The sequence below is a fragment of the Balaenoptera musculus genome, chromosome 2 (assembly GCF_009873245.2).
Source record: "Balaenoptera musculus isolate JJ_BM4_2016_0621 chromosome 2, mBalMus1.pri.v3, whole genome shotgun sequence".
NCBI classification, from domain to species: Eukaryota; Metazoa; Chordata; class Mammalia; order Artiodactyla; family Balaenopteridae; genus Balaenoptera; species Balaenoptera musculus.
In genome coordinates, this window is record NC_045786.1 from 4,069,693 (window position 1) to 4,092,419 (window position 22,727).

General features: G+C 38.7%; 1 protein-coding gene across 5 annotated transcripts in view; it reads right to left on the reverse strand.

Moving 5' to 3' along the window:
- CACNB2 (calcium voltage-gated channel auxiliary subunit beta 2) overlaps positions 1-22,727 on the reverse strand; it is a 416,180-nt gene that overhangs the window by 127,846 nt on the left and 265,607 nt on the right. For 4 of the 5 annotated variants that reach the window (XM_036842143.1, XM_036842140.1, XM_036842141.1 and 1 more), the window contains one exon: positions 17,643-17,762. In XM_036842143.1, the coding sequence (XP_036698038.1) occupies positions 17,643-17,762 (120 nt within the window). Of the gene's footprint in view, positions 1-17,642; positions 17,763-18,595; positions 18,674-22,727 lie in introns of those variants that run through there. The other variant, XM_036842144.1, reaches the window with a different exon arrangement.

Here is a 22,727-nt window from a genome sequence, read left to right on the forward strand (position 1 = left end):
ATAATTAACTATAATGAGAAATTTAAAGAAAAAAAATCACATAATGATTATCTTAAAAGATGCAAAAAGGGTTATTTGATAAAATTCAATACCAATTCATGATTTTTTTTAACCCAACAAACTAGAACCAGAAGAAATCTTCCTGTTAAAGTCTATCTGTAGAAAACCCACAACAAATATTTTACCTAACAGTAAAATAAAAGCATTCTCTTTAAAAACTCACAAACACCAGGATGCCTATTATTATCATGTGTAATACAACCAACATTGCAGTGGAGGGTCTAGTCAGTGCAATAAGATGAGAACAAACTGAAAAGTTAAAAGAACTGGGGAGGAAGAAACAGAATTTTCAGTATTCATACGATAAGACTGCCCTATCTATGTCTGATAGAAAACCCAAGAATCTATAGAAAGTGTATTAGCATTTATTAATTGCTAGAAAGACTGATGAATGTAAAGATTTTTCATAGAAAATCAACTACATTTCCATACATTAGCAAACAGAAACTACAGCTTGAGAGAGAGAGAGAGAAAGGGAAAATGTGAGATGAATGGACTGTAATGGTGACTAAAAAAAAAAAAAGATACCTAGGAACAAATACAAAAAGTGTAAGCATGGACCTTTTGACCTTTATGGACAAAATTATAAAACATTCAAGAACTGAATTAATGGAGAGATATTTCATATGCATGGATAAGATGACTCAATATTATAACAAAGGCATTTTACCCCAAATTAATCTACAGACAAATGCAATCTCAAATCTCAGTTGAGTATGTTTGTATTTGTTTCTTTTTTCTTTTTCAGCTGAATTTCACACATGTTATCTAAAATTTATATAGAAGAGGAAAGTCCAAGAATAGCCAACTCTGTCCTGAAGAATATTAGTGTGTTGACATGCCCAATATTTATTTTTACACTACAGTAATTAAGTAGTATGGCGCTGACACAGGAAAAAGAGCCCAGAAATAGACCTACTCATATGTTGAAAATTGATTTGTGACCAAGCAAGCATTTTAGACCAGCAAGGAGAGAATACGCTATTCAATAAATAGCTCTGGAACAAATAGGTGTCTTAAATGAAATCAGATCCCTACCTTACGCCATATACAAAAGTTAATTCCAGAAAGATTAAGAGCTTAAATATGAAAAGACAAAATTTCAAAACTGTTAGAAATAAAGTTAGAAGAATTCTTTAGGAATTCTTCAGGGTAGGGAAGAATTTCTTAAACAAGATCCCCAAAGCACAAACAGTGACAGAAAGGATGGATAAATCTCAATTATAATTAAGAAAGCTATAAAAATGTAAGAAGAGCAGCTATAAGCCAAAATCTTTCAGCAAAATAAATAACCAATAAAATAATCAGATATAAAATATATAAAATACTCCTATAAATGAACAGAAAAAGACAACTTGATTGAAAGTCCAAAGCTATACACACCTACTTCATAGAATTAGAAAACAGAGGTCAATAAATATATTTAAAGTATTCCATTTTCTAAGTAATCATGGAAATACAAATAACACCACCCTGAGACTTTTAATTTTTCACCTGCTAGATTGGCAGAAAAATAAATATATAAATCTGGTGATATTAAATGCTGTAGAGGACGTGGAACAAAAGGAACTCTCCTACCACAATGGTAGGATTGTAAATTAAGACAACCTCTTTAAACACCAACTGCCGCTATCCAGGAAAGGTAAAAACACACATACCTTATAAGCCAACAATTCCACTGCTAGTTATACATATCCTAGAGAAATTCTTGCACACATGGACCAAGAGACAAGTGCAAAAATTTCCACAGCAGGACTGTTTGTAGTCACTTAAATGTCCATTGACAGGAGAACAGATCAACTCAGGCAATTCCTATACTGGGATACCATATATTGGTAAAAGTGAATAAATTACTGTGACAAAACAACAAGGTCCTACTGTATAGCACAGGGAACTATATTCAATATCCTGTGATAAACCATAATGGAAAAGAATATGAAAAAGAATGATATATATGTATAACGGAATCACTTTGCTGTACAGCAGAAATTAACACAACACTGTAAATCAACTATACTTCAATAAAACTTTTTTAAAAACTTACTGTGACAAAAATCAACATGAATGAATTTTATGCAGGTAACCTTGAGCAAAAAAAAGCAAGTTACCAGAAAACCACCGTAATAGGATGCCATTTAAATAATGGTTCAAAAACACAAAAATGAAGCAGTATGTTGTACGGAATATAAACATAAGTGATATGACAAAATACAATGAAAAGAAAGAGAATGAGAAACACCATGGGTACATAAGTTTTTACCTTACTGTTATAAGTACTCTTTTATACATACTATTATTTAATTTATTGAAAAATATAATTGAGAATCTGACATCCTAATTTTAATACATGTTTATTTTATGATCATACATTTATAGTTAACACCTGCAAAAAATGTCACTATTGCATATCACTCTTCAATTAGAGCATACTTATCAGTACATAAGGGACAAACTCTTTCCAATGACCATGAAGTCACGTAATTGTAATTTTTTCATCAGCTGTATTCCCACGTTACAGAAGCAAATTGAATTATCTGATAGGCTGCGCATGGGAGTACTTAGCCATTTTAATGTCTTATGTTTGAGTCCTTTATATTATTGTCTTTCCTCTTCACTAATTACTCCGAAAAGGACAACAATTAGACTTCAAAGGGACCAAGAATTCTGGACATCTGTTTGTGGAAGACACACAGTAGATTTTATATATAGACCTCATTTTACAGGAAAGATACCCCAATTTATAGTACAGGACAGCTCCGCAGAAACTGAGCTGGAATAGACCCTTGCCCAAGACAGGGGACAGAAAGCCTGAGCAGCTGCTAGTTGGGAATCTGGCTTCGGAGAGGGACCCCTTTCTCCTGCGAAGACCACCTCTGCTCAGATGTGGTTCCTGCTTTCATCCCGTGCCTTGTGCAGCAGCACTGGGGGTGGGGGGGACTCTATGAAACAGAAACTTTTCTGAAAAGTCTTCTTCGTGTTACCTTCAGCCAGGACTATTCAATGATTGTTATTTACTAAAAAATGCCCTAAAGTAACCCAAAGTCATTCTTCATATCACTCCCTATACTAGCTGGAGGGAGACAGAAATGAACTATACATCCTGATTCCCCCCTCTGAGGTCACATGTAGTTGTAGAGGCAAGACAGAACCTCATAGAATAGTTAAGTTACAAGACGCAGGTGGCAAAATGTGATTACATCCAAAGGCTTAGGGTTCCCTTCGCACATTTCCTATTACTCAGTAGATCATGTGATTCATTGAGTCCACAAATATTTATCCCACCTCTACCAAGGAGTCAAATTGCTAAGTGTCAACCGGGTAAGTCTCAGTCCAAGTTGCTCCCAGTTTACATGTTGGAGAAGAGAAACATATGGTCTGATAAAGGCCTCAAGAAGCAAGGACAAGTTATTTGGGGCAGGATGTGACAGGTGAGGACACAGGGAGGGTTGATGGGACAGAGCAATGGACCACACCAGACCACAGCACATGGCTGCTGAATAAAAGGGAACCTCTCAATGGAATCCTGAATCTTTGGGCAGGAGAACGTCCTGCTCCTGGGAACATTTAGTATGTCGTTTATTTTTCCAAGAAGCCAGAAAGACGGCAGGAGATTTCTGTCTAATCAAGGGAAAAAGAACAATCAGGCAACAGATAGCCTTAATGTTCTGTAATCTGCAGGTAGGGTCTCCTCCAAACATCTAGTCAACGTCCTGGTTATCCCAATCCAACAGGTAATCTAAGCAAGAATAAACAAGAGCCAATACGTAGATGATATTTTGAGAGTTAACACAAGACAAAGCACGTCAGAAACTCACAGACCAGTACATCAACCACAGAAAGATTCGCTCCCACTATCTGCTAAACTTGAAAGGACTTTTCAGTTCTGTGTCCCTTCATACAGGCCATTGGAAAATCTGAAAACAAAACACAACATTGAAATCACTCATCATTGACAACTGTTTAAACTAGAACATCCTTTATGGTTATATAACACATGCAAGTATTTATAGAGTATCATATATCTGCCCAACCTCCGCTTCCACACTAGACTAAACACTATAGCTGAAATAAGAATTCCAAGAAGAATGTATGTGGTCATCGCCTCAAGTATCTAAGAGCAAAGGAAACCACTTCCCAGATTTAGGGCAACGTCCCACAGTTTTTAAGGCATCAGCCATTCTAACTGAAGGAAGACCGGGATTCTTAACAAAGGTTCTTGTATTTTGTAAACCCTTAGGGCACATGGATTTGTTTCAGGGGTCTATGAAGGCCACCATCAATTTCCTCATTTATAAAATGGGGTAAACATATCTGTCCTCCCTTCCCCATGAAGTAGTTGCAAGGACCAAGCAAAGTAATACACAGGGAATTTCAACACTGAGACACTGAATAAACATGAGCTACTACTTGCTGATGGTACGTAAGCTGACTGTTCCTCTGGAAAAGGCTCGAAGATTTCATCATATATTCAAAGGCATTCATGATCCAGAAAAGATGAAGAAATAGTTTTTTAAAATCCTTAAAAAAAGGCTCCATGTATTTGATGTTAACAATAAACATTTTTTTTTCAGCTAAGGAAATACCATATATATTTCAGGGAAATATAAAAAATTACTTCAAGAGCTAAGATTACAAGGTACCCTATTTGTCTAAGTCAAATGGATAGTTTTTCTTGGACCGCAGTTAACAAGTGTGCCTGACCTTTATTAATATCAACACATTTTACGTAGATAGGAATTTTTAGGGAAAAAAAAATTCAAACTCCTTTTTTATAGAGTTAACTACAATTTACCAAATGCCTGATTTTTCATTTTACCAAAACATTTAGCAAAAGTATAAGAATGGAAACAAATGGTTCATGTTTTGTAAAACTAAGGTATTCAGGAGAAATTTAACGTTATCGTTTTGAGGTATAAACATGACAATGTTTTAAAATTAAAAATCCTTTTCAGTTCCAAATCCCTTTGGATAGGGTCAAACTCCAACATCAGACTAAATTCTATACTGAAGACGGTTGTCTGGGTATAGCTGAGACTTCAAGTAGCTGATTCATGCTCAAAGAACAGGCCTTGGTATTATAGCAAAATATTAGTGAAGTGTACATTTCTTAATGTGTTAAGCTTAAATAAAATATTTAAGGTTGGGATACATCCCTTTAGCAGAGTTTTGATCATTTGGATAAGAGGATATGCTGAGGCACTGCCCCCTCTGAGATGCCGACTCAGATGCAGATCACGTGGTAAAACAGACACAAAACATAAGGCAGCTTGTAAACTCTAGCGCACGGTCTGGAGTTGTTGCGGGACCTGGGCTTCAGGGTGATCAACTTCTCTCTTTCATTTTAAAGTGAGGAGGTGAAGAAGATAGTATTGTACATTACCATGGGGCTACTAGTTAAATGTCCTTTTAGACTGCACTCCTGATAATTAGGGATCAAGGCTTAATCATTTTATATCCTCGAGCATCACCCATACCGCAAGGGAGGTGATCAAATATAGGTGTGTTGAATGAATAATGCCTTCATTTAGCATATGGAGATTTTTGTCTATTCAAAGGATTTTTATACTTCATTGTGTATATCCATTATAGGATTATTATATGTTTCAGATTACTTAAACGCACAGAATTAAGCTAGTAGCATATGCCAATGATCTGCTTTAATTCTGCGTGACTGTGTGTGATACAGGGTTGCCTTGTAAACCACCGTGTAACTTGACTTGCATCTGCAAGGAATGTTGGTTGACTCAAATGTAGGGTTACAATGGGTCCAATAAATATTTCATTCAAGGATGACCACAGTTCCTCTAAGAAGACAAAAGTAAGAGTTAAGGTGTTTAAAATCCAGGGAATGGATCTAGAAAGCAGAAAGACTGGACAACTTGATTGATGACTGACTGCCGACATTTTTGCTTCTTTCCTGCCAAACACACTTCCTGGTCCCATCTTGAGAGGTAGGGTGAGCAGAGTATTAACCTCACTTTTTTTTAAAGTGAGAAGAACTGACTTTTTTTTTTTAAAGCAATCGATGTTAATCTTGCAAGTATCAGTAGAAAGAACTCTTAGTAGGGAATCACTAGATCAAAAATAACTTTCCCAGATAATGTCATCCATCTTCCTTCCTCAGGACAGGATTTAGTTAAAATAAATGAACACTTTCTCAAGCCACACAAGTTTCTTTAAAACCATCACTAAGACAGTTTCCTAGTTTTTCTTTACAACACATTCTCATCTCTCTCAAGTCAATTATAACATCTAACTTTACATTTTTGGCTGCTATAATTTTTAGACCATTCCTTTCACCATTTTTTTTCCTTAGGAGGAGACAACACTTATGAAATCTCTTTTCAAATAGCTTCATTGTAATTTCCATCCTCTCTCCCTTGACCTACTTAAACTCAATTTCTTCAGCATTCTTCATCCAACCTGTTTCCTAGATATTTGATTATTTTTCCATTTCTCTATAGGAAGACCCTATTCAAACATTTTTAGGCACATCCCATTTGCATCTCCGTTTAGCCAAGAATACAGTACACAATATATCCTGAAAGTTTTTTTTTTTGGCCACACCACGTGGCATGCAGGATCTTAGTTCCCCGACCAGGGATCAAACCCAGGTCCCCCTGCAGTGGATGCGTGGAGTCAACCACTGGACCACCAGGGAAGTCCCCTGAAAGCTCCTCCTTTAATAACATATTAGATTGAAGAAATTTTAGCTCAAAATTTTTGTTTAAAGGATATTAAAATGTAAACAAGCACTCATTCCAATCAGTGGCATAAGTACCATAAGGTAAACTCTAATTGTACTATCTGGATGCAATAGCTAAATAAAAAAAAAAAAAAGAAGCAGAGGTGGTGTTTTTATTTTTAAATTTGTTTTAATAGTTGCCATGCTGGGTTTTTTTTTGCTTTTGTTATTTAAGAAGAAAAGAAGTTTTATTCCTTTAATCCCTCCAGAACATGTAACAAAGAGGCAGCATTAGTGCATTGTCATATCCTTCTAAGAGGGGCTCACTGATTAGGTGAAAGAACGTAGGACAGAATTCTACCAAACAGAAGCCTGGGTCCTTGTCCTAATTCTGCCACTTAAGAGCTCAATGAGCTTGAACAAGACTCTTCAATATCCACCATCAATTTCTTCATAAAATGGGGTAACCATACCTGCCCTCCTTTCCCCACTGAGTAGTTGTAAAGACCAAGCAAAGTTATACTTTGGGATACTGGGTACTGCAACACTGAGACACTACATAAACATAAGCTACTAATGGCTGATGGTAAAGCTTAACAGCATCATTAAAAAAAAGTCCAGGATACACACACACACACACACACAAAATTCTTTACAGCATTATTCACAGGAGCCAAGAGGTGGAAGCAGCCCAAATGTCCCTCAGCAGATGAATGAATAAAAAAAATGTGGTCTACCTACATAATGGAATATTATTTGGCCTTGAAAAAGAAGGAAATTCTGTCACATGCTACAACATGGATGAGCCTTCAGGTCATGATGCTAAGTAAAAGAAACCAGTCACAAAAGGACCAATACAGTATGATTCCATTTATATGAGGTACCTCGGGTAGTCAAAATCATGGAAACAGAAACTAGAATGGTAGTTGCCAGGGACTGGGGGAAGGAGGAAACAAAGAGATATTGGCCAACAGGTAGAGAGTTTCAGGTTTGCAAGCTGAGAAAGTTCTAGAGATGCAACACAACAACTGGAACATAGTCAACACGACTGAACTGTACACTTCAAAATGGTTAAGAGGATTAATAAAATCCACTCTGGTGTGGTTAGTTTAAGGTAAATTGCAATTAGATGGGATTTAAACAAAATTAAACCAAAATAACAGCCTTTGTTGGACCCTCAGTTAGCAATCTTGATAACCTTAGAAAAAAGCACATCACTGGATAGCAAAGGCTCTATCCCCAAAGAGACATCCACTTCATGGTGGGGCATCTATAATCCCCGCTGCCCTGATTCTGGTCTTCCAGCCCTCCCTCACCCCAGCAGTATCTCCCATCCACCTGCTTCCCATTCTTACAGCCTTTGGCTCACTGCTGTTAGCCCATCACTTATTACCTTATGCTCAGTCAGGACACACATGTCTGGCATCATCATTAATTAGACCAGGAGCTTCTTAAGGGAGAAACCACATCTAGCAGATCTTTGATACTCCTTCTTCTAGCTCCTAGCTCAATAGCACAACACCACCCATCAAATGTTTGCTAATTGAATAAATTCTACTGTCTTACAGTTTTCAACATCTTTCCTTTAGTTGTTGGTGGGGCAAAAACTCAAGAGCAGAGAGAGGTTGAGTGTTTTAACTGCTTAAAGGCCTTTGTGCTGTTCCCCGTTCATATCTGGTAGAGAGAAAAAGAGGGAAGAATCGTGTATTTATAGCTGTGTTTATAAAGACACCACAAAGATGTTCAGTTACAGCTCTCAATGAAAAAGAAGGCTTCAGCAGCAAAGTTTATAATAATCCTTCCCCAATCCATTTATGGTTTTGAAACAGCCAGAAGTCTGTATTATATTAACAGTCCTTAAAAGGGTTCTTACACAAGAGTGCAGTTTGAATGTGGGCAAACCTCAGCACCCTAGAACTCCCATTAATAAAAACCATAAATCCACTGTAAGAGAGTGTTGAATTAGAGTATCGGGTTCCCTTTAAAACATGTAACTCTTATCCATTAGAAACTTAAAACTCACTCCTGGGTAGACTGCCAAGATAAATATAGCCATAAGGAAACAGGGAACGATACGTAATTTTATTCCTAAAATACTCAGGTGTTACTCAGAAAAGAAAATGTGAGAAGAGCAAGAGAGCATTGTGTTAACTTGCTCTTGATAACAGGGGCACGAATCTACAGCCACAAGATTAAGAAGCACAGAGCCTGCCTTTACTCTCAAGGGGCTCAAAGTCTAGTGCAGGGGACAGGACACCGCCTCAGTCCCAGGGATGGATAGGGGTGCGATTGGACCTGATCGATGAGCTGCTGTCAACATCACGTAATAGTGCAAATGCCACTCAGGGCAGCTGTCACTGGACAGTACAGATGTGCCACCCAGCACTCACCACCGAGTCAGAAACAACGCCAAGACAGTAGTGACCATGTAACAGAGCAGAGCCCTATGGGGCCTTCCCAGGACAGAACCCCCCACCCCAAGTCCTCCGCCTGCCTCGTCTGTAGAAAAACTTGAGCCAAAGAATATGTTTCATCAGAGAAGTGAGAAAATGCAGATACAAAGGAAAACCGTCAAACAAAACAAAATAATAATAATTTAGTCATTAAACAAAGTCAAGGACCTTTAGTTCCTCTTCAAGGGCTACGGATAATATTCTGAGTCATGTCCTGTGAGCTGTTGTGCAGATACTGAAACCCTCACCAGGTGGAAGAAGTTAACTACATGATGACCAGACTGTAGCCATGACATAAGCTGCCACAATGCCAAAGAAACGGGAACAAACCGATCCTGGAACTGAAGATTAACTGTACTTAAAACAATCAAGATGATGCTGGTCAGACCCCCCCATGACCAACTGCAAGACGACTGTCAGAACTGACTGTGCTCTCCTGCATGAAGCCCCCTCCCTCTACCTACACACCCCTGAAACTCCCCTTGAAAAGCTCTTGCCCCCGATTGGCAATGGGGAGTTGGTTCTTTGGGACGTGAGTCCACCTTCTCCCCAGGATTGCTGGCCTCCTCGATAAAGCTATCTTTCCTTTTACCCAACACTTGTGTCTCAGTACTGGATTCTTGAGCAACAAGCAGTCGAACCTGAGTTTGGTAACAACCATATATAATGGTGTATGGCGACCTTGCACAGCTAAAAAGGGAATGAAAATAGTGGTTTCATTGCTTCTAATACAGACTCCTCATTAGACACTGAATTTGAAGGCAGAAGCAGTGTGTACCAGCCACCTGTGCCCACCCCAGTCCCCTATCTGGGAACTCTGGACTGGACGTGTACAGCTCATGCAGTTATCACTGGAACCAAGAGTGTCACATATAACTTATCAAAAGGTCAAGCAGCCAGTCTACGGCAGAGATGGAATCCAAATCCAGGCTTTCCTGAGTTGAGTAGTTGTGACAGAGACCACATGACCAGCAGCACCTTAAACATCTCCTATCTGACCCTTTACAGAAAAAAACCTTCTGACCCCTGGACCAAGGCTTTGAGCTTGGGAGGATGAAATTAACATTGACGGAAATAAGAAAATGCAAAGAAAGGGTTTGAAGGAAAAAAATGGGGAGCTCCATTTTAAACGTCAGAACTGATAGAGATGCCGTAAAAAGGAAGATGTGAGATACTAACACTAGGGAGAGAGGCCAAGGGCAGAGGTGCAGACTTAAAGTGATGATGAAGTAGTGAGAAGGACGAGATGGTAAAAGGAAAGATGGCAGTGGTTTAAAACTCGTTATGGACATGAAGCTCTCTATTCAAAAGGAGAACTTACATAGAAGTCCCAATATGTCAAAAAGAAAAAAGAAAAAAAAAAGGAGAGAGCTGCTTTGGCTGAATCTAGGAAGAATGCACCAGAACTCAAGCTGCTGGGCAGCCCTCTGCCTCTGTAGCAGCTCCCAAGAATCCACCAGTTTGAAAACCAAAGGCATGTCTCCAACGATAAAAGCCAGAAGGTCAAGGATGGTGCATTTGGCTGGATGAACTTCCACACTTTGGTGGAGGGAAACAGTGGAAGAGATTGAAAAGGAACAACCAGAGAGGTAGTAGAAATAGGCTTATGTTGTAGCCAGGACCTGCCCGACAAAACTGAACTCAGTAGAGAAGAACAACCCTGAGAACAGTGTGAGAAAGAGCCAGCCAGCCTGCTGGGGGATGGGGGACCACCCAGAGGAGAAGGAGCCACCCAAGCTGACAGCTGGCAACCTACAGACACAGGCAAGAGGCCATCCCAGATCAGCCAGTCACCAGCTCACCTGCCAGCTGGCCAGTGATGCATGGAAGAGCATTGTGACCTAAGCCACTAAACGGAGAGCAGTTTGTTCTGATGTAAAAGACAGTACAGGAGTTGATGCTGTATGTATTGCGTGATCATAACTGCTCTAGAGGATTTCAAAAAGCTTTGCTTTTTCCTCTTCTATCTTTCAAATTGGCTATCATGAACAGTAATCACTCAGTAAGTGTTGTCAGTACTGTGTTATTACTATTATTTTCAATTAACACTGGAGATGGGTGGAATTACAGCACCAGCGTATATGACTGTACCTACCCAGTGACGTTTATGAGTTACGCAGAAGCCTAACAGGTGCACAGGGCTTTCACATACTTTTGCTTTCTTACAGGTAGAAAAAAATGCAACCTAAGTTAATATGTATTTCAACAATAAATGAACTCACAATGTTGGAAATTAGACATATTTTGCCAGTTTTCTAGCTGTATTTGGAAGGTAGTTGCTATGAGCAAAAGAGGGCTGACGGTGTTTCAATGCAAAAATTAAGAGACAACATTAAAATCAACAATGGGAAAATAATTTGAGCCTAAAATATTTTCCAGAGAATGTCCCCCATACTTCATGTTTTTGGTGATGAGACCTCTCTACCGGATTTTATTTCTTACCAATTAAATGTGTTATTTTTCCCCCTATGTGTAGCCATCTAGTTTCAATACCTGCCACATGTTCTTGGGATTTTATCCAATAGTCTATTTTGTGGGTTTAAGAGAGTATGTGATACAGGCATATACACATACTTCTCTCCTACCCCCCACGTGATTTTCCCAGTAAGATTCATTTTTAAAAACATGTCTAATGTTTCTTGAATAAAAAATTCATCTTTGGGTTGAAGGTGAATAACCACATTCCTGTTTCTTCTTTCTTCTGAAAAGGCCAGGTAGGGGAATATTTCCAACTGGGTAGGATTCTCCCAGTGTCTAAGGCATTTATGGACTAAGGTAATATGAGAAACATTTCTGTCCTCTTTTATAGTATGTTTATTGATAAATGTGGGGAATAAAAACATGGTCAACTGAACAAATGCTTCCTCCTGAAAGTTTTTTTTTTTTTTTTTAAAGTCTAAACCCATAGATGCAAAGAACAAAAAATGAGATGGGAGTAGACTAAAACGTAGGGTAGAGAAAACAATAGGCAGTGGCAATTCACAGAGTAGAAAGAGTGAGAACTAAAGTATCAAGAGACTGTGGACTCCTTTGGGGACACTGTTCAGATGAAAAGAAAAGCCACCCCCCACCACCACCCTATAAAAGACCAGCAGTCAAGAAGCTTCCGGTCAGCTTTATGTCATGCTCTTAATTATGAATGGATAACCCCAAATCAAACTTCTGAAGAAAGTCTCCAGATGCAAGAATAAAATCCAAATAAAAAGTTTAAAAAACACTGACAGTACAGAAAAATCTTTAAAAGATAATCTTAAGAGATATAAGAGAAAATACTATAGCCATGGAATAAGGACAAGAAGCTATAAAAGGGGAGATAAGAGGAAAGCTCTTGGGAATTATAGACACTTTCAAAAATAAAAATTTCAATAGGTAGGTTAAAAGTGGAGAAGAACTCGGTTAGTAGAACAAAAAGACAGAGGGATAGTAGGGAAAAAATGAGTAGAGAAGAAAACTCTAATCAGACACGTGAAAAACTAGAGAACCAGAAAGAAGAGGAAAGAACGGGGGAAGAAATTATCAAAAACAAATAAGTAGACAAATAAACAAATAACACACTTTCCAGAAGTAAGTGACTGGCCCTTCACACTGAACATTCACACGAAGAGCCGGGCACAAGAAATAATAAGCCTCACACCAAGGCGAAATTTCAAAATTCCAAGGGAAGAACAGTTCTCAAAATGTTAGAGAAAATTATATAGAAATCGAACTCAGAGACAGAATGACATGGGCAGTCACAACAGCAGTGCTGGATGCCAGAAGAAAACAAAACAATGCCTTTAAAATTCTGAAGAAAAACGCTTTTCATACATCAATACTATACCCAGCCAAACTAGTAATTAAATGTGAGGCTAGAATAAAGACATCTTCAAGTTGGTAAGGTCTCAGAAAAGTAACCTTCCTCTGGAAGGTTCCATGTTTTCTGGCTGCTGAGCCTTTCCTAATGTTAGCCATTACTCACATTACTTATCAGGCCTTCCCTCTTCTCCACTCCCCACTTTCTACTTTACAAGCTAAACTCCATCCTGGAAGGTATAGTTTGAAGCCATCACCACCTCCAAGAAAGATTTTCTGTTCCTGCCAGCAGGGGGCAGTCTATTCCTCTGGAGACTCACAGACCTCTTTACTCCCCTAAAATACTTCTCGTCTGCTTCTGATTAGTGTGATTTAAGGCCACGACTTTTCTCCCTAAACAAATACTAGAAGTTTTCTACAGCAAAATATCTGCCTGTTTTTTTCTTGTGGCTCTGGTCTTGCAATGCCTTCCCTACTCCCAACTGTGACTAATACACTTTCTTCAATATAGTAGACATTTACTGATAAGAGAGCAATGGACTTAAAATTTAGCATTAATCCATTCTTCTAAGAATACCACTCCGAACCTATTTCATCTCTGCTCCAATGCCTTCCACAATCAGATTTCCCAACTCAGAGTCTCTGCATGTAGGGCAGGAAGGATCATTTTTGGGGAGTGAAAAGGAAAAGAAACAAAAAATTCTTTCAATTAAAAAAAAATGATCTTAGGACCCAGCAACATCCATGCAAAAATTTGTAAATGAATGTTTGTAAGAGCATTATCCACAATAGCTTAAAGATGGAAACAACCCAAATGTCCACCAACTGATAAATGGGTAAATAAAATGTGATATATACATACAATGGAATATTACTCGACAAGGAAAAGGAATGGAGTACTGATACATGCTATAACAGGAATGAACATTGAAAACGTTATGTAAGTGAAAGCAGCCAATCACAACAGACCTCCTACTGCATGATTTCATTTACATGCAATAACCGGAACAGACAAATCTATAGAGACAGAAAGTTGAATATTGGTTGCCTAGGGCTGAGGTGGGTGGGGAGAATGGACATGACCACTAATTTAGAACACGGGACTTCTTTAGGGGACAATGAAAATGTTCTAAAGTTGATTATAGTGATGGTTGCACCATGCTAAATATTCTAAAAATCACTGAATTATACACTTTATTTTTTAAAAATTATCTATTTATTTATTTATTTAATTTTGTCTGCTCTGGGTCTTAATTGCTGCATGCGGGATCTTTTTTTTTTTTTTTTTTCAGTTGTGGCACGTGGGCTTCTTAGTTGTGGTATGCATGTGGGATCTATTTCCCCGACCAGGGATAGAACCTGGGTCCCCTGGATTGGGAGCACAGAGCCTTACCCACTCGACCATCAGGGAAGTCCCGAATTGTACACTTTAAATGAGTGAACTATGTCTCAATAAACCTATTCTAATAAAAAATGTGGGAATAAATTAAATTTCATCAATGAAATAAATTTATGATGAAATTTATGATGAAATTAAATTTCATCAATGTGGGAATAAATTAAATTCCTATATTATTTGTGTTTAAGACAATATTATTTGTGTTTAAGAGCACTAGCTTAAATAGGGCAGCCTTTGTAAAGTACGGCAAACCTGAACAAGATCAAAATGTGCATCTGGGATCAGAAAACACAAAGTTGAAAAACAAGGTTCATATCAGTTACTTGCCTCAAAATAAATATTTAATCTGTTCACTGTAGAGCTTACTAGTTTAAGAGAAGCCATAATAAAGCAGTAGTGAAAACTACTGGGTTTTATGGGAATCACAGACGGCCTGGTTATATAACCTTACGTAGGTCACTAAATTTCAAAAGGTATTTTCTCTAGTTTCACTCCTTGCCAATCACCTTATTTCATGGGCGTATTCTTGGCAATTAATGGATAATATATTTCATATTTACAGAGTGTCAGGATCTGAAAGCACTGTTGAGGTTTATTCCAGGCATTTGCACACACTTAGGGCATGTGATCTTCAGGGTTGGTAAGTTAAAGCACCCACTTAGAAAGGCTTCCTGTTTGAGGGATGCAATCATAGTTACAAAACAAATGTAGAAGAGGTTTGAGTCTTCCAAAATGAATGGAAAAAGTGTTTGAAACTCTCTGAAAAGTAAATAATGATTTCATATATTTTTGAACTTTAAGGTTTCATTTTGAAATAGGTCCCACAAAGGCACAATGATATACTGGTGGAGGAAAGTAGATTAAAAATAGCCTAATGAATGACCCATCTACAATCCTTCTTTTGTATACCTTCTTCAAAGATATCAGAATTAAGAAATCAGACCTACCAAACCATGATTTTAACTAAAAGTAAACTTAAATCCGATTCTTTGTATCTTCTTTCAGAACATATTCCAATTCTCACTCACCCTAGTGTAACTCATTTGAATACATCAGAGGTTTAAGATATGGGCCTAATTTTAAAGAAGAAAAATGGATGTAGGTAAACTATTTTCATTAAACATACGATATAGCCCTTCAATTATTTTGCCTTTGTTTTAAATTCTCTTCATTTTCTTTCATCTTCTACTTCACTTGTAACTATAAGCTTTTTTAGTCTGTATGACAAATAACACGAATCTGGTTTGACTTAGGAATAATATTATGATCCACGCTGGGTTGAAAAATATTTAAAAGTTCTATGCAGCTGTGTCAGTGAACTCAGAACTTATAGCAGTGAGAGACAAAAATGCACCAATCGGATAACTAAAGACTTTGTGGTTTGTGAAAAGCAAACCTACAAGATATTGGGTTGTATGATGATGTGATATGAGCCTGTGAAACTGTTTAATTTTGGTCTGTGAAAAAATCACATGAATAAACGAGTGCAAATAGAACACTCTTATTTCTGGAATACAGACTCTTATTTACTTTTCTTGACTTTTCTTTGCACCCAGGTGCAAAATATAGAGTGTAGAATTCAGATTCTAAATTGCAACTTATATTAGCTACACCGCAAACTTGGGGCAATTAACTTCACTAGTCATACATTCATTATTTAATTTCAACTTCATAATATTTCTATTGTAGTAAGAACATTTAACAAGAAATTTGCCCTCTTAACAATTTCTAAATGTAGAGCAGAGGATTGTGAACTGCAGGCACAGAGTTGTACAGGAGATCTCTAGGACTTATTCATCTTACATAACTGAAACTTTCTCTCCGGGGAATAGCGGCTCCCCATCTCCTCCTCTAGCCCCGGGCAACCTCCATCCTGCTCTCTGCTTCTAGGAGTTTGACTACTTAAGATACCTCGTATCAGTGGAATCATAAAGTGTCTGTCCTTCCGTGATCGGCTTATTTCACTTAGCATATGTCCTCCACTTTCATCCATATTGTCACAGCATAATGTTTGAAATGGTTCACTTGGGTAGAGCAGATTAGTTGGTGGCAACTGGGCCACACCTTGCTTTATAAGTTTCCTGCCTCTGCCCTTTATGAATCCTCTCGCAGGCAAGACTGTGTCACACTTGGAGATGACTTCCCTGCTCGCTGAGGTGAGAACATTGTTTTGATGTCCGGAAGTCCTGCTATTTTTTTTTAAAAGTCAAGGTCTCCTGGCAGCTCCTCTGCAAACTACTATGGCAGCTGGGCTACAGGTCACATGCATATTACATAACGGCAGTCCATGCATTCAAACAAGCATCTCCAAGCCACGATTCCCATAGCAACACACAGAGATTTTACTCATCTCAGAGATGAAGCAGCCAGAAGTATTCTAATGTTAGTTACCCTTGATTTTCTTTTTTTTTTTTAGCAAGATCAACACAGCACTTTTTTCGAAGCAGTCATTTTTTCAAAAGAAAACCGATCAAAACTGTGTTAAAATATGTTCATTTAAAAGTTACCGAGTATCACACACACCAAGGCCCTTTGAACATGGACAACAGTCTATGCTTTAGAAATAGCTGCTATTTGAACGAATGCATGGGAAAAAGAATCCAAATCATGACCATTAGTGAAACGAAACAGTCTTAGCTGAATTCCATACTTTTACATTTCATATGTCTTTTCCAGTCCCCCCCCCCTTCCATATATATGCACTTTATTATTGTGGGATGGAGAAGAAAGTGCTCCAAGGGAACAATTTTAATTAATAAAATCCTTTCTTGCTTTACTTTTGAAAAGCATAATGCAATCCATTTTTTAAATATAAGAAAAATGCCATCATAAAACACCTAGGGAGTAAAATTTGGGAGAAAGATTGTTGTCTAAGAGAATAAACATTAGCTTGAAGAATGTTTGTTTTTCTGAGCAGAGAAATGGTTTCCTGAAAAAACTGAAGTAAAATCCTTTTGACATTAGAAGGAGTTTTTCCTCTTTGTATATATATTCAGGGATCCTTTTTGTGTGTCTAAATAAACCATCCACCCACAGAAACAAGTTGCTTGGATTATAAAACAACATAAAAGGCAAGACCACTCTTATATATCACACTGCCTTTCTCTGCCAAGGGAAGAAAGTACATTCCATTTCTTGTACCTCTTTTCCGCCAGAGAGACCACATGTGCACTTCAGGAGGAACTTCCACAGGTGGCCCATCACGGACCCAGCACGACATGCAAAGAGCCTGGCAGAGAACGGAGGGTTTTACCTTTGCTTTCTCCAGCTGGGCCTGGGCCTGTCGTCGTGCTTCTCTGCGCACCGTCTCCCGATCTTCCTCCAAAGAAACATCTGAATCGGACGGACGGCTGGTGTAGGAGTCTGCCGAACCCTGGAGAGGGAAATTGACCTTTTAAAAGAGATTGCATCTATGAGGTTTGCAATGGACACGTCTCACTGACACGGCAGTCAGTTTCCTCGACTGTGCTATCCATTCCTGAAAAGAGGAGAAAATGATCCACCTGGTGGCAAACCAGCTCCGCACATCACGCTCTGGTCTGCAGACCACGCAACTAGGAGAGCTGTGCCTTCCAAGTTACCATTCCTTCCCAAATCTTATGGGCCAGGTAGCGACAGCCTTTCTGGAAGCCAGAACAAGTTCTTTGTATCATCAAACCAGCTCTGTGCTGCAGTGCAGCGTAGGGCACACACGGGTTTCAAGGAGAGCTTCAAGAACAGTCTACAGCTACAGCAAGAATTTACAATTAGAAAGAAGACAGGCTAATAAAACATACAGGAAAGTCGAACGAGTTCTCAACTTGAACCCTCTGAAATGTCACTACCATAGATGTCACCCGCTTTCGTCTTAAGCATCCTTTTGTACCTACCTCTGTATTCACCTGATGCCTTCTCTGACAAAACTGTAATGCAATACCCGCCAGCTTCCCTCAATCTTTAAGCAACACATTTTTTTTCAGTCCCTTTAAACAGATATTTCATCAAAGCTGTCTACAGAAAACACCTGCCCGGGAGAGCTCCTAGGGCGATAAATCACAGCATAGGAAAAGGAGCCCAGAGGATTAGAGGATTAGAGGACTCTCTCCGGCTCCCTCTCCAGCAATCAACATATTACTCATCACCGGCGCCCCGGACAAGCCTCACTGTACCAGCAGCAGAAACAACGACAAAATAACGTCTCCCCTCAACGAGAGCCCTGGAGCTTACACAGATGTCCGAATTCTTCAGCCTTCCTCCCTTGGCGCGTTTCAGAAGCCTGATCCAGGTGGCCTTCATCAGCCAGACAGCGCCCTTCTCGTCCGCAGCTGCAGCCCCGGGCACCGGTCCTCAGTGCGCGCTGAGCCCCGCAGAACCCCTTCTCTGTTCCCGTCCATGCTCTGGGCAAACCCCTCCTCTCCGTCCCTTTCTGCCTCCGGGGCTTTCACTTCCTACCCCGGAGGACTCCAGTCCAAGGAGATTCTTATTTTCCCATCCCAGCCAGTGGGGAGGGGAAACAAACACTCGAATGATTTCGATTGCTTTAAAGATAACACTTCAAGTGCATCCAAAGGCATCAACTCGTCCTAAACTTCATGCATCTTATTACCCTATTCTCTGCCCGACTCTTGGATCGTTAAAAGACATTAGTTGTAAGAGAGCCTTTAAAACACACACACACACACACACACACACACACACACACACACACAAACCAACCTAGTGCAAAACGTATGCAGTGACATTTGCAAGTGCAAAGGTCAAGCCTTATCTTCAGAGATCTGGAGGGGGAGGGCGGAGGACGCGCTCACCGCACTGGGCATGCTCCGTGTGTAGCCTTTTTACGCAGACGCTCACATCACATGGTTAGTCTCTGTCAAATTGCCGTTTTGCGTCCAAAGTGTAAACATCTGGAAAGGGCTTTTTACTTCTATAGTAACAGGCACCTGGAATGTTTGGCATGTTTTTATTTCAGATCAAACATTCTCTCAAAAAATAAAGTGTAATCTCTCTCTCCCTCTTTTTCTTTTTTTTTTTCATTTAAGGATCACTTTCCATTAATCTGCTGCAGAAAGTATATCCTATGCCACTGGACAATTCGTAGATAATAAATATGATATACATTGATGGGCAACCGAAATCAAATGACGCTCATCCATCCTAATATCAAGCCGCTCTTGATGGGTCTTGATTTCCAAAACAAAATGTGAGAGATTTGCCCATTGAATTAGGACTTGAAAGTAATCACAGCGCTAAGCAATGCGTTTAACGGAGCTCAAAATGACGTCGAACTGCTTCTGCAACTGAGAAACTACCCTTCCAAATAAAGTCACTGGAATAAATAACAGTGTGAATTGTTATCACGTAATTATGAAGAAATTTCAAAGCTTGGTTGATTTATTAGGTGGAGTTAAGATTCATAGAACAATCTGGTCCAAACTTCTTACAGATAAAGTGATTGGGGCTTGGGAAAGAAAGATACTTATTCATTTCCACTACTAATGGAATTACATTTTCGAAAGTTTATGAAGAAACACACACTTCCAGGTTTCTTAAAGTAAACATAAAATACTATCACTGCATTCCGAACTACATTTCTGTTTGAGTGTCCTGGTGGGGATTGTTTTGTAAATTCTCATGCGAATGAAAGAGGATTCTTATGAAAATCTTCCTTACTTTCCCTCCCTCCCTCCCTCCCTTCCTAACCCTCCCCACCCCCATTCCTTTCATTACTAGGCTAAGACCAATCTTCATGACTTAAATGCCAGAAAATACAGTAGAATAGAGGCTTTAGAATAAACGTTGTAGATCAAATGCACCCTCATTGTGGTATCATAACATAAATTAATAAATAGATTACCTACCTTGTTATCAAGTGAATGTAAAATGCATGAGGAATAGAAAATGCATTGCAAGTTTTGCATTCTAGTACAATTCACAAGGGAGATAGGGGTTTTTCTACACCAACACACAGGCTAGGGGATTCCTAATTTTCCCAGACGGTTTCCTATAGCAGGGATAGTACAGTAGAAAATTACCATGAAGCACGATTATATCCCATAAAGGACGTCAGGCCCCATAGTCACAAGTGCTGGCATTTTAAATCCAGTCACCCTGCCATAGGGTCAGGTCACGCCTCAGTGAAGATACAAAGTTTCTGTCACTAAGAAGCCCATAATGAGAGGAAGAGAGTAACACACAGACACACACACACACACACACACACACATAATTGTGTGTGATCTCATTCCCTTTTGAACAAAATAAGATTTAAAAAATCCTTTGCTCATAATCAGATGTAGCTTTTAATTACATGGTCATTTTGAGTCCTGTTTCCAGGTTGAAATAATTAAGCAGTTTAAAAGGCCCTCTCCACTGAGTTTTGGCAATGATCTTTTTTTTTTCTTATATATTTTTTAACATCTTTATTGGAGTATAATTGCTTTACGATGGTGTGTTAGTTTCTGCTTTATAACTGCAATGATCTTTTGAATATTTGCAACAATATATTAACCTTTGACTACTTTACAATATGAGGTGTGACTTGAACTGATGTCCACGTGACTTTCATTCCTTGGATATGTGAAGTACACACTTTCCAAATACTTTTCATTATAGAAGTTACATGTATCCATTATAGGACAAGAGACACACAGATAACATTTACTTTAAATTCTCCCATCCAAAGAGACTCACTATTAAATGGTAGTGCTGTTTAGCTTCCAGAGTTCTTGCATTTCTGAAAGTCACCCTCCAAACGTGTGCCTTACAATTAATCTCCTTCCTTTCGGGAGTGTGGATTTATGCAGTTAGAAGTGGTGTATCTAATTAAGCTTTTGCCTTTGGTACCACATGGACTTTCTGGGTCATACTGCCTCAAGTAGTCTTCAATCAGGAAGAGCTGGCAGTCATTTCCGTAAATCCAGAAAATGTTATCACAAGACGTACCCCTGATCTCTCGGGTTCCTGCAATATGATTAGCTGAACTTTTGTAGTATTTGTCCTGGCAGGTACATCACAGATTTCCTTTTCCACATCTTAATATTCTCATTCCTTATCATACAGTTCCAAAATGCAACCTGCAGCTGATGTCTACCAACAGCTCACCTGGGATCATTTACTTTTATCCGCAGGAGTCTCACTCCCAATTGTGTTCTTTGCTTATAGGAGATGTTAGTTAATTGGATTAATTGATGCTTCTATCTATTATTCAGTTTCTGGCATTTTCCAATTTATGCCAAATATTTACACACAAAGCATCACGCTTTTCCTTTAACACTTTTTTTTGGTATTTATCATGTTTGCTTTTTTCATGCTGTACTCTACTGTTTCAATCATGTCTATTCCCAGGATTGTTTTTCTTGAGTGTTCTTGTACTTCTTCTTTTAAAGCCAAAAGGGTAAGAGACATCAGGCTATTGAAGACTAGCATCTTGGATCCCAAGCGGGTCATCCATTTCTGTAGGAACTCTTCATATGAAGCCTAAAGCAATGCTCTTGGGCAAAATCAATTTCTCATAGTATCCCAAGGCTACCTCAGTTTTAGACAAAGCTGTGTCCCATCCAAAATACTCAAGACTTCAAATGTATAGGACTCATGCATAGGACTCCTCGTGTACAGGACTCTGCTAAGTTCAAATATGACACAGGCTATTCAGATGAAGCCCATTTTCATTAATATTGTATACTCTGGTTTGCCAAAGTCACAAAATTACTATTCAAATCCATTCAATCGTGAAAATCTCAGATGTGACTGGCCTGCCATTTGGCGAAACTTGAAAATATCAACAGAGGTGATGGTAATAAATCTATGCAAGTTCATCCCTGGTATGATTAAGTAAAAGCTAAAATATTAGCTTCAATTTTCTCAGGAGCATAGGAAAATTTGTAAACTTTGTGTAAGTTTCATAAGTACTGGCGAAGAGATTAAATTTGGTCCCGAAACTAAACCAAACCAAACTGAACAAAAACACACACCACGTGCATCTATTCAGTACTTACTACTTTGGAACCATAAGTGCTATAACTATAACTTAAATGCTGGGAATATGATTTTGTTTCCATCATGGAGCTTGATATTCTAGTGAAGAAGACCAATTAAAATGATTATCAGAAAAATAATTACAGTGAGAAAACAGTGAACAGGCTGAGATGAGAGAATGATGATGGGAAGATGCTACTTTAGATGGGAAGATGATCATCTGAGATGATATTTAAGCTGAAATATCCCAAAAGATAAAGAAAAAACAAGTTAGCCTTTGGATGTGCTGAGAAAAGCAATACAGGAAAAGGGAATGGAATATGCTAAGGCCCCGAGGACAAGGAATGCTTCGCAGTTTGAGGGCTTGAACAGAGATCAGTGA